Source organism: Pongo abelii, chromosome 4 (genome assembly GCF_028885655.2).
Source record: "Pongo abelii isolate AG06213 chromosome 4, NHGRI_mPonAbe1-v2.0_pri, whole genome shotgun sequence".
NCBI lineage: Eukaryota > Metazoa > Chordata > Mammalia > Primates > Hominidae > Pongo > Pongo abelii.
In genome coordinates, this window is record NC_071989.2 from 184796149 (window position 1) to 184808803 (window position 12655).

General features: G+C 52.7%; 1 protein-coding gene across 5 annotated transcripts in view; it reads left to right on the forward strand.

Annotated features, from left to right (window-relative positions):
- The window catches only part of CPLX2 (complexin 2), an 82927-nt gene extending 70924 nt beyond the window's left edge, over positions 1 to 12003 (forward strand). For 4 of the 5 annotated variants that reach the window (XM_063724410.1, XM_063724411.1, XM_054556264.2 and 1 more), the window contains 3 exons: positions 10511 to 10629; positions 10767 to 10942; positions 11708 to 12003. In XM_063724410.1, the coding sequence (XP_063580480.1) occupies positions 10599 to 10629; positions 10767 to 10942; positions 11708 to 11905 (405 nt within the window). In that variant the 5' untranslated portion in view covers positions 10511 to 10598 and the 3' untranslated portion in view covers positions 11906 to 12003. Of the gene's footprint in view, positions 1 to 3315; positions 3575 to 10510; positions 10630 to 10766; positions 10943 to 11707 lie in introns of those variants that run through there. The other variant, XM_002816233.6, reaches the window with a different exon arrangement.
- Positions 12004 to 12655: the final 652 nt, after the last annotated feature.

Here is a 12655-nt window from a genome sequence, read left to right on the forward strand (position 1 = left end):
TGAATGTCTCCCTGCACCCACCAACGTAACTCCCAGCAAGCTCAGGACCAGCCAGCGAGCTCCAGATCAGAGCTGGTGCCTGGCATTTCCTAGACACCCCCTCACCTCCCACATGGCATCCAGGATGCCCTCTGGGCTGAGGCAATTGCAGGGAAGAAATGGGCTGACCTTTGGACAGGTGCCTTATGCAAGCTCTCTCACTGATCACCACGTTTATGGTCTGTGACAGTTGTCATTCCTCACACATTGTTCCTCGATCCTCACACAAAGTACTAACATTAGCTCTCTTGATTGGCTTCCTACTGAACATTCAAGGCATATACATAACATCTTACAAATCTGTTCAAATCTGAACCCCTCCTCCTGACCCCGGGGCTTATAAATAAAAGTGGAAATTCAGCTCCAGCCAGGATAAGTCACCTGAAGCAGAGCCACATCTATATTTTACCAGGTGACTCTTAGAAGCTGTCTATAGAGCAGGCTCGGCAAGAATCTGCGGCTGGGCCTGTTTGCACTCCTGCTGGATTAGAGATGCAGGAGATGAAGGAAATGCTGGCAACCCACATGACATGAGGACCCCGATCTGGGTGTGAATTCGTGGCAGGTTTTTTTTTTTTTTCTTTTAGTGAGAAACTGGAGAACAGGGAAGACTATAAATGCCAATGTAAAAAAATATCTGCAGAGCAAAAGTTACATTTCCATAGGCTGTGGGATGTGTCAGGAGAGAAGCAGCCCCATGTGCTGGAAGGACCACAGAACTCAGTGTCAGGCAAGCCTGGTCTGGAACCCTGGCTCTGCCAAACATTCATTTTATCTCCCTGGGCCTCAACTTTCCCATCCTGAACATAAGCACTTGTGTAAATTAAATGAGAAAATGTAAATTATATAAAGCACCAAAGTTAACACCTGAGACATAATGCAAGCTCAAATATTCACTATTAGTAGTAGTATTTTAATCATTAGGAAAGGCTTATGATATTCAGCAACTTTTTCAATAATATTAGGGCCTTTGGGAAGCATGTCAAGGCTGGTAACACTGAATAGGGAGCAGGTACTCATCTCTTCATCACCTTTAATGGCTAAAGTGTCATGATTTACCCCTTATTGTGCAACAAAATGAAGTCACCAAAACTTGGCTGAGCTGTCTTCCTATTCGCCAGTAAGATTTTCTGCAGTGAGACACAGTTCATGTCAGCTTAGGCAGTTTTTTATAGACTCAGAGATGCTTGGGTTCAAAGGGGGCTTTAGCCATCAGCTGGACCAGCCTCTCACCCACCTGCCATCTTCCAGAGATAGAGAACCCATAACCCCACACAGGGCAGTCTGTCCTATGGCTGGACAGCTCCTATGGAGAGCCGGTTCTTCCTCTCAGAGCTTCTGCCTGCTTCCTTTACCTTTCCCCCATTGCCCTAATTCTATCGCCAGCAATAGAAAAAGCAATAGTACTACTCTTCCGCTACAACAGTTATTCATCCATTCAAGCACTTCCTTAGCATCTACTTTGCCAGGCACATTACTAAGCGGGGGAATTATAAATTAAGCAGGAATTGCCAGCCCTTCAAGGGGTTAATGCCCCCTCAGCGTTCTTTCTTCCAGGTGAAAGATCCTCAAATCCTTCAACCTGCCCTCATTTGACCTGATTTCCAGGTGCCCACCACCAAACTAGCCCCTTCTCGAGGTTGACATACTCACGTTTGTCAAAGTCCATCTTAAAGTGTGGTGTCCATAACTGAGCTCAGTATTTTCCTTAAGCCTCAACTAGATTTGTAGCCCAGCTCAGTTGAAGTCCATGTCAAAAGCAATACCAGTTGTGGAAAAACCCCAATTGTAACCAGAGTGCTGCCAGCCAGGTCCCATTTACTAAGCATGTTCTTGAAGCACATGAAGAAAGACGGGACGGGGAGGACTGTGCACTTGAAATGACATGATGTCAGATCTCCCTGCCCAGAACTCCCCTCAGGCGTTAGTGGAAAGTCTAAGTCGCTCTAATCAAAGAGCCTCTCTGCCACTGCCATCCCCCTCTTAGTATCTGCCCTAGGAAAGGGAAGAAAAATAAAGAATAAGCACTCTATGCTGATGGCCCAACACAGTGCTAAACATGGAACTCAGCCCTAAAGGAGGGGCCTTCCTTACACAAGCCTGTAAGGGGAGAACAGACATAGACTTCAGAAGGTGATTCTCCAGGTGACGAGGATGGGTTCACCAATGGCCTCTGACTTGTGGGGGGTCTCCTGCTTTAAGGCCTCTGCTGTGATCGTGTGTGAAGGGATAAGTTCCCCCTCATTGGAACAAAATCACATTTCTGCAGCTCTTGTTGCCCCTTCCTTGGAAGGAAGCCATCCCATTAGAAGGAGAAGCCATCTCCACTCTGACATACCCTGATGGATGTGAAACTCCTGCAGATCTTTCAAAGGCCTTGTACAAGGCCCCTCCTCTCTGAAGCCATTTTCCTACACATCGGGCTGGAGCAATTGGGAGCCGAAAGATGGCAGGCAGAATAAAGAGGCTCATTAGGAGAGAGTAATAAAACAAAACAAAACAAAAAAATGAGTGTGAGGGGAAGAGGAAAGGCTGGGGGTGGGAGGAGATGTTGTCCTGCCTCTTGGAAGTCCGTTTACTTTCTTGGGCATAGGAGGAAAAGAAATGGCCTTCTAGAATAAATTTTGCCAGAGAAGTCCTTATTCTTCACAGGATATCAGATCTCAAAGGGATTGGCGAGTGGCTTGCCTAAGGTCCACTGCAGTTTTGCATCAGTCTTCTCTCTTTGGGTGCACAGTGGAGGTTCCTGACCCACTGCGAGGGTCTTGCCCACAAGCTCCATCAGTGTTTCCTGAGTGCTCCTGTGGCTGGACACTGTGCTGGGGGGCTGCAAAGATGACCCGGCCAAGGTCCAGTCCTGGAGCTGCTCAAAGGCAAGAGGCAAACCAACAGGTGGAACAGGGGTCGCTGAGGCAAGGGCTTTTCTAGGAGTGGCGGGAGCCCCAAGAAGTGCGACCACTCTGCCTGGAGAAACCAAGGAGGGCTTTCCCAAGGAGGCGAACTTTGAGATTTGCTTTAAGGAACCCTTCCTCCACCCCTTGCCCCCACCACTCCTCAGGAGCAGCAAGCTTGTGGGCCTGGAGCTGTGGCCAGGATGTTTGGCTGCAGGGAGACAGCAGGGGCGTCTGCGAGGGGGAGGAGAACAGTGTAAGGTGGAGGAGAGAGGGGAGGGGAGCGAGAAAAGAGGGGGAGGAATGGAGGGAGAAGGAGACGGGAGGGAGGGAGGGAGAGAAGGAGGAGACGAGGGGGGAGGGAGGGAGAGAAAGAGAGAGGAGAAAGAGAGAGAGAGAGAGAGACAGAGAGAGAGAGAGAGAGATTTGAATTTCCCATCTGGAAGGGGAGCGGTAGAACGTCAGGGCCCGGCTGAGGGGCGTGATTGGAGGGCGCCTTCGGCAGCCGCCCGCGGCAGAAGCCGCGGCCCCAGCTCGCCTGGCGGAGTTGCACGCGGCGGCGGGAGCTGGAATAGCAGAAGGAACCACCTCGTGGAGTCGGGCCGGAGCCCTGCAGTGGCTCAGACGGTTGCAGGGACCGCCAGGTCGGTGCTGGCTGAGGGCCGGGAGGGCGGAGCTGGGCTGTGGGCAACAGGGTCCCGGCTCTCGCCTCGAGGCCTTGGGGCAGCTCGGGAAGCTGGGGAGCACGGCTTTCGGGGGGACAGCTCCCCAAGGCTGCCTGGGCGCCGGATGGGGACTGAGAGGCGGTAGAGGGGACACTCCCGGGTGCGCTCTCCCTGGTGCTGAAAGGACAGCTCCTTGCGAGGGGCGGCGAGCAGGCAGCTAGCTGCGAACTAAGGGGAAGCCTGGGCCCTAGCCGGAGACTCCGGGCAGAGCCCGAACGGCCGGGGTCCCGGAGCCAGGACCGCCCCGGCTGCGGCGGAGACTCAAGTCTGAACCCAGAGAACAACTTTGAGCTCGCGGGGGTGGGGGACGTCGATCTAAGCTACTTCTGGCTGTGCTTAACCCGAAGCCCGCCGGAGCACCCTTCGCCCCGGGGGAGGGAGTCGCCCCCAGGGGTACAGTTCGTGCTCCCGGAGTGAGTCAGAGGGCGGCGGCAGGGGGGCGGACAGACCACAGGTGGAGGGGAGGAGAACGTAGACGTCGACAGGGGATGGGGAACCAAGGGGACTATTTGTCCCTTTCCGGGAGGAGCCGCGGCTTGGGCAGCGCACGCCCGCCGCCTGGAGTCTTCGGGAACGACCCCTTCTGTGCTCTCGTTCTCGTGGGCCTCAATCTGCCCCCTTCCCCAGCAAAGTTTGAAACCGGGCCGGGTCTTGGGGTTGGAGCTATGTGTGTTGGGGGAAGGGGCGCTCTCCATGGCCCACTGGGAGATCCAGGACAGAGCTGCTGGGGGTGTGGGTCTCCGCGGGGGTCCAGGAGAGGGGCGCCGGGGTTCCTGTCCTCTCTTCTGGCGGGGAAACGGGAACCCCCGGCCACTTCCGCTTTTCAGCCGGAGCCGGCTCCCTACCTCCTCCCATCCTCCGCTGCCCCTCCCCTCCCCCATGCGTCTCCCATCCCGGGCCGTGGGGTGGGGACGGGGCGGGGGGAGGGGGTGGAGTGACATCCCCTGTCTCTGCCACTGCCTTTGGCGTAGTCCCCTGCCAGAAGCAAATGAGTGTTGAATTGAGTTGCGGTGAACATAGCCCAGACTTGAATCATAAAAACAGAAAAACAGCCATAAGGACAACCACTGCAGGTACCCTAGTCAGCTTGTCAGATGGCGGGGCCCAGTCCCGAAAACCTCCAGGGGCTCAGATGGTCGAGCCTGAGTCGGTGCTTGGGCTGGGACGGGCTCGGAGGGAGTCGGAGAGGTGAAGGAAGCTGAAGGCGCGCCCTGGGTCCCCGGAGCACTGAAGGTACGGAAACCTGGTGCTACGACGGCATCCCTCGCCGCCCCCGGCCTCCCCTCCCCCAGCGCAGCATCCCCCACCCACCCCCACTCCCACCCCCCCACCCCCACTCCCACCCCCCCACCCCCACTCCCACCCCCCCACCCTCACCCCCCTTCCCGCGCAGGGATAGACCAAGGCTTCCCGCAGAATCGCTAAGGAGCGCCTCCTGGCGGCCTGGCCCAAATCCTCAACTGCCGGCAACCTGCTGGACCTCAGCACTCCCGCAGGCGTATGGCAAAACATACACACACACACCCTGCACATACGCACGCACTCACACGATGTCTAAGTCCAGAGTTGCACACACGGGGTCATGCTTTCAACGCACACACCCTCATGCACTCGTTGACACGTTAAATTCAACCCGGCACACACGTCCTCAGGATCTACCATGTACCAGGACATGTAGCCGATTCTGGGGACAGGAGAAATGAAACAAGATACTGGTCTTGTCCTGAGAGGAGCTCAGAGTAACCAGGAAGGGCAAGACAAAGAGACAAACAGACAAAGAGAGCATGACTGGAGGCAGGCAATACTGCTCCAGAAAGTGCCACAGGTCTCCAAAGGGGAAGATGCCCTCACATCTTGCCAAGGAGATCCGGGAAATTGCATGGAGGGAGTGCTGCTTGAGAGGGATCTTCGGAAATCAGTGCTGCTGATGATGATAATGATGACTGCGGTGATGTTAGATAATATGTACCTACTCTGTGCCAACACTGGGCTGAGCACTTTATTTGCATCACCTCATTCAATGCTCACTACAAGCCTTGGGAATAGGTGTTGTTGTCTCCATTTCACAGATGAGAAAACATTGAGTCATTTGTTCAAGGTTACTTAGTAAGTGATGGAGCCAGGATCTGAACTGGCAGAGATGAGGGTAAGAGGTTCCAAGGCTGTGGGAATAGCATGCACAAATGCCCAGGTATTCTCAGAAAGAGTATCTGTTGGGAAATAATACGTGCTAAGCAGAGCCCTGTGCAAGAGGTGGCACACGAGCAGCAAGGAAGACGGGTGCTAGACTGTGCAGGCCTTGAAGGTCAGCACAAGGACTCGCATCAGTTTAACAAGGCCATGGGGAGCCATTGCAGGGTGTGTATGCATGAGCAAATCTGCCCTTTAGGAAGATTAATTGGACGGCCATGTGGAGGCTGGATGAGAGCTGAGGGAGAGACAGTTAGAGGTTATGGATAAATCCAGAATCTCTGGGTCCTGAACCAAGGCATTAGCAGCAGTCAGAGAGTGGAGGGTGGGGATATAGGCAGCATTGCAAAGCTACAGCATCTGGACTTCTCCCTGGAATTCTCCCTTTGCACCCCCATCCCAATCTTACTCACCAATTCCTTGCATGATCTGTTATCCAGCTTCTACCTCCCCAGCCCAACTGAATGCTATGAGACCACTGCTGGGACTCCCTTGTTCCCTGCCACAGCCCCAGCACCCAGAACAGTGTCTGGCAGAAAGCAGGCACTCAAGGAATATTTGTAGTATGAGCAACTGAGTGAATGAATGAATGAATGAATGAGGAATTTGCTGTCTCTAGAGTTTTCAGTTGAGGTGACTGGGACAAGGCATGCTAGAGAAAAATATGGGTGTGTGGGGAAAGCCAGGATGAGACTGATCTTTGGACAGATAGAATTTGAGATTATCCATGTGACAACATCCAGCAGAGAGTTAAATGTGCAGGTTTGGGGGAGGGGAGGCAGAGAGAGGGAGGTATCTGTGGCTAAAGAAGTGCACTAAACTAATAGGGGTAGATGAGATTCCCAAGGGAGACAGAGGAGCAGGAAAGGCAGGAGGGGAGAGTTTGTTTGGAGAACATCTTCACTTTAAAGGAAAGGAAAGGAGACAGCAAAGAAGAGAGAGAAGACCTATCTGAGAAGTAGGATGAAGACCACAAGAGTGCTGTGTCATGGAATTCAGAAGGAGATTCCAGAAAGCTGGAAAAGGTGGGGGGAGGGAGTCAGCAGCAGCATGTGATTCAGCAGAGGGACGGAGGAGGATGACGGTCCTGAAGACCCTCTTGAATCTGGCAATGGGAAAGCCTCTGGCGACTGACTACCGCAGTTTCAGGGCTCCTGCAGAGGCAGCAGAGCTCTGGTCTCACAGAGAGGCAGGGCTTGACTGGGAGGTGAAGATGTGGAGATACCATGTGGAGATCACTTCATCACAAAGCGAGAGGGGTGGGATTAAGGGAAACGCAGAATTTAGGGAAGGAGTTAGAGAAGGGAGGGAATAAAAGCAACATATGGAGAGGGATGGAAGATGTGAGGAAGAGGGAGTGGTGAGGTACAAAGAGAGGGAATCTAGGGCACAGGTGGATGAATTGGCTTCAGCCAGGAGAGGACTTCTTCCTCAGGAGCTAGAAGGAGGGGAGGTTACAGGAGCTCCCACTCACTGACATTAATTGTTTTGATTATTACAACCATTTACTGAGCACCCAGCATGTGTTTTCTAAAATTTCAAAGTGGCATTATAATTCTCATTTTATAGAGAAGATCAAGTATCAATGAGGTTAGGTCAATTACTCACTATTGCACAGCTTAAAAAGTGGCAGATTCAAGATCTGAGTCAGGCATGCCTAACCTCAGAGCTCAGACCCCTTATACTTTGGCCCATGAAGTGGAGGGAAAGTCACCTGCTGAGAGGGAGGAGGCAGTCGTAGTTTGCGCCTTGAGAAAAGGAGAATTGGTTAGGAGAGTGTAGACAGAGTGAACAGGAGACTGCTTAACAGCTCAGAGGTCCATGCTGGGATTGGGCAGCAGGATTTTTGGGCAGACTTGGGAATTTCAGATAAAGAATCCCAGCAGGCTGAAGAAAAGCTACTTAGAGCCACAGGGATGTAAGCATTGAGAAGACTCAGTGGTGAGTAGAGGTACTTTGCAAACCGGGGGAGGGGTGGCAGTGGTAAACAATGTCTGATGAATGCATGCCCACAAGCAGAGGTGGCTGGAGAAGGTGATAGTTTGGTGATAGAGAAATGGCATGTTAAGTTTGAGGGGTGCCCACAGACATCCAGGAAAGGGTATCCAGGAGAAGGTAAATGTGTTTGTTTTTTTTTTTTACTTATTTATTGCTTATTTCCCTACACATGTGTGCATGTACCCCCACACTCACATACACACATACATACCTCAGAATGTAATCTGCATGAGGGCAAGGCTTTGTCTGTCCCATTTCCTGTAAATCCCCAGTGCCTAACACATTGACTGGAATATAGTAGGTGCTCAATTAATACTTGCTGGATGAGTGAATATAGAGGTCTGGGTGTCATCCGTGTCAGTGGTCACTAAAACCCCTAGAATGGATGAGTTCTCCCAGGGAAAGATTAGAAAGAAAAAAGAGGCAGGGGCTGAGGTCAGAGTCATGGGGAAGAGACAGGAAGAAGAAGAGGAGTCAGAAAAGGCAAAGGAAGAGAAGAAAAGAGGAGAGGAGAGGAAACAGTAAGGGGAAGCAGGGACAGGAAAGAACTGAGTCACAGAACCAAGAGAGAAGGAGGTTTGAGGGTACAGTGGGGTTGTCAGCAGTTCAAATGCTGCAGACTGCTTCAACAGAGGCATGGGAGAAAGGGCCTGGCAGATCATCTGATCCAGGAGAGAGACGTGTCAGAATCACCCAGCAAGTTAGGGATGAGGCTGCAACTAAAGCCCGGGTGCCCTGCCCACCAATTTGGAACATCTCAAATTAGAGCCCTGCATCTCCCACTGCCACCTGGTAATTCCTTGAGCTCTATGTAAACACAGAGTAGGAACCCAAGAGTTTCTGAAATCACTTGATTATTAAATTGTTCATTTCCTGTTCTTAGAAATGAAGTTTTTTCACAATGTATTAAATCGAACGAAAACATCTTGACTGAGCTGAGCAACCTCCAAACTCAGAATTCGGGGTTAGGAGGGTGGGTTCTCTTGCATTTCTTAGAAAGCATGGAAAGCCTGTTCCTTTTTGGCTTGTTCCACAAATATGTAGTCGGCAACGGCTGACACTTTATGAGTTCCTGCAACACCCCAGGCACTTGACCGGTATCATTCATTCTCCTTCAAACATCCATTCAAGGGCGACCTTAATACTCCCCCATTTTGCAGGGAGCAAACTGAAGCCTGCCCAGGGACCCACAGCCAGTAAGTATAGCTGCCTGGATTTTGAACCAGGTGTGTCTGATGCCAAAGCCCCTGGGTTGTTTTGTGTTTTGCTTTTTTTTTTTTTTTTTTTTTTCCTGCACATCATGACTTTCTCTTCCCAAAACAACCTATCAGATGAGACGGTCTGATCACGTAGATAAACTCTTGGGCCCCATATCATGAAATAATCTCAGTCTACCGATATGACTTCTCATCTTGAGAGAAATGAAGAAAATCTATCAAAGAACAACCAGTGTCCCTGAACTCAGCCAGGTTGCAATATCCAGCCTTGAACCCAACAAGGCTGCAATATCTGCCACCCTTTCCCAGGAACCCTTTTTCTTCCTTGCAAGGCTGTGTGGGACAAAAGGCCTTGGGGAGCAGGCCTGGCCTCAGCTTACCATGAAGCTACTTCACGCTTTGGATAGCTCACGGATGTCCCCTCTACACTTGAAAAGAGTTCTGTGTCTGTTAAAGAACAGTGGAACTGAATGGTTAAAATACAAAGAAAATCTCAAGTTAGAGCACTAGGGTTCAGCTTCTCAGGGATGTAGGGGGAAGATGGTAAGGAGGCCAAGGTGGAAGGCTCTTCCTCCCCCACCACCTCCATTGGAAGAGTTCCACTTTTACATATTTTGCATATTGAGATTCCCATTAAGATTTTATCTGGAGAACCCTTCTGAGGCAAAAACATAATAAAAAATATAATAAAAACTGAAAGTCGGTGATTTAGGAAGAGGAGTAGGGTGCTAATGTCTGCTGAGTGCCTGCAAGGCCCGTGCTAGGTAGTTTAAAAGCCCTAAGCCCCCAGAAGATTATAATGTCTCCAACACTCCCACGTGAAATTCAAAATAAAAATCGATATTAAGCTATAAAACATAAAAATTACATGTACATTACAATAAAAATAACGTATTTTCCATTTGTCTAATTTCAAAAGTCAGGATCTGTTTATCCAAGCTGGCTGTTCTCATTTGCTCAGCTGCCTCCGATTGGCTGGGGCAGTAACACCGGCTGGTCTTTTGATGGGCTGATGAGTGGCCCAGGCTGGGCCCCCTCCAATCTCCGCTTAGAGAGGAGGAAACTGGGGACTCGAGCAGGTTAGGGCCTTGCTGAAGGTCCCATGGCAGATAAGGAAATGACGGTGGCGTTGGAAACCAGATCAGCCTGACTCCAAGTTCCAGGCTCTTTCCAATGCTGCTGGCTTCAATCAAATCTGAACAATAGGGTCAAGGTGAAGGCTTTAAAATAGGGACCAAACCGCTTTCAAAAAGCTGTTTGGCAGCACCTACGTGTCTGCCCAGTAAATCGCTCTCTTCCATCTCCTTTTTCCTCTAGCAGGGCATTGGGTCTTGACCTCAGAGCGATGGGTGCCTGGTGTCTGAACCAGGGTGAGGCTGCTGTCTGTCTAGTTCCACCGCCCTGCCTGTGCAGAGGCCTCTCCCACCTGACTCCCAATTCTCTTCTGCAGATTGTCACATCTTCCCGAGCCAGGCCAGCCAGGAGCGCTGCATGCAAATTCTGCCGTGGGCTAGGGCACGCTAACCAGAAGCGGCGGCATGGACTTCGTCATGAAGCAGGCCCTTGGAGGTGAGGTCCAGCGCCCTTCCGCGCGTCCTCAGCGGGTCCCACCCTTGTGGGAGGGGGCCTCGGCCCGCCCGGCCCCTCTCTCCCCAGCCCTGACCCCTAGCTGACCCCGCCCTCTCCCTCCCACCCCTTCCTCGTAGGGGCCACCAAGGACATGGGGAAGATGCTGGGAGGAGAGGAGGAGAAGGACCCCGACGCTCAGAAAAAAGAGGAGGAGCGGCAGGAGGCCCTGCGGCAGCAGGAGGAGGAGCGCAAAGCCAAGCACGCGCGCATGGAGGCGGAGCGGGAGAAGGTCCGGCAGCAGATTAGAGATAAGGTCAGCTCCGCCCACCCGCCCTGGGGAGGGCCACAAGCGGGTAAAACCGGTTCAGCGAAAGCCCCTGCTGGGGCTCCCCTGGATCCCAGCTCTCACCTTCGCCCTAGCTCTCTCTGAGCCTCACTCTTCTCATCAGCAAAATGGGTGTCACAAGGACACCTCCCTCAAGGGATCCTTTTGGGGATTAAGTAAGAGAATGCGCGTAGTAGGTACTCCAAGAGGGTGGACCCTACGGTCCACCATTTCGTACTGCAGATCTTTGGGACCAAAAATGAGTGCAGTTATGAATTTGGGAATGTTCGAAAAATACCACAGTGTCCTAAGCACTTTGTGCTGTCAGGTGTCCCTCCCAGCGGGTCTGGGGCTGCCACCCTACTCCAGACAGTCCAGTGCATGTCTGTTAGTGCGGTGCAATAAATAAAGGCTAGAAGTAGTCTTCCATTGGTTCAAGTCAGATTCGTCACCAAAATTTGGCTCAAAATATATGAGCAAACGCCATGTGTTCAGATCTTTGGGGATTTCAACACAGCAGGAAGTTCTGATGGGCAGGTGTTAATTTTAAAGGAAACCCCACGTATGGTCTCTCCCACTGAGGACCAGGCACCATCCTACAGGGAAGACACCCTTATCCCCACTTTACTGATGACAGGACTGAGGCTTGGGAAGTACTCCTGGCCACCTCAGCCAGTGCTGCATGATCATGAGACTCGCGCTGTCTCCTTGCCCGCCCCGCTTCATGCGCGTCTCTGCCCTCCCCCTCCCCAGTATGGGCTGAAGAAGAAGGAGGAGAAGGAAGCAGAGGAGAAAGCAGCCCTGGAGCAGCCCTGCGAGGGGAGCCTGACCCGGCCCAAGAAGGCCATCCCTGCGGGCTGCGGGGACGAGGAGGAGGAGGAAGAGGAGAGCATCCTGGACACGGTGCTCAAATACCTGCCCGGGCCGCTGCAGGACATGTTCAAGAAGTAACCAGGCCTCCTGCCCCAGCCCACTCCACCTGTTACTACTTCTTTTTGGTTCTTTCTTTTCTTTTTATTAGGTTAAGTCTCAATTCTGAAGGGGAAAACCTCAGTTGGCCTCTGCCCCCCTTCCCCGGCCAGAGGCTTCTCCCCCTCAGCTCTCCCTCACACCTCCCTTCATCCCAGGGTATCCACCTGCACCCCACTCCCAAGTAGCTTGAAAAAGGGAGGACAGTCTTTCCCCAGCAGGGGCCGGGGGGCCCCCTCAGGAAGCCTAAGGTCGTGCTAGTGTGGTGACCCCCGTACATTCCTTCCTGCTCCCCACTGCCAGAAGGACCACTGTCCCCAGCCAGCCAAAGTAATGACACATGCCAGCCCTGCCCAGCATGCTGACCTTCGGCCTCTAACCCTCAGTGGGCCCCCAGGTCAGGGCAGGGGCACTGAGTGGCCTGGCTCTGAGGAAGGGAGTCAGGGGAAGCCTGTCCCGGGAAGGCCCAGGCTGAGAGGCCCCGGGTCTGGCCAGGCTGGGATCTGGGCGGGAGGCTGGGGCTCTCCTTCTTCCATCTCCTTGGTGACACCCAGCCCAGGGGCACCCCCTTCCCCAGCCCCCACCTGGAGAGACATGGCCCCTGCCAAGCTGGTCCCTCCAAATGGATCCTTTGTGGACTTTAGCTCATTTGTGGAGGAACCCCAGGTAGGGAAGCCCCTTGTTCCTCACCCCCACCCCACTTAGGTCCTGGGCCCCCACTGCCAGGCTGGG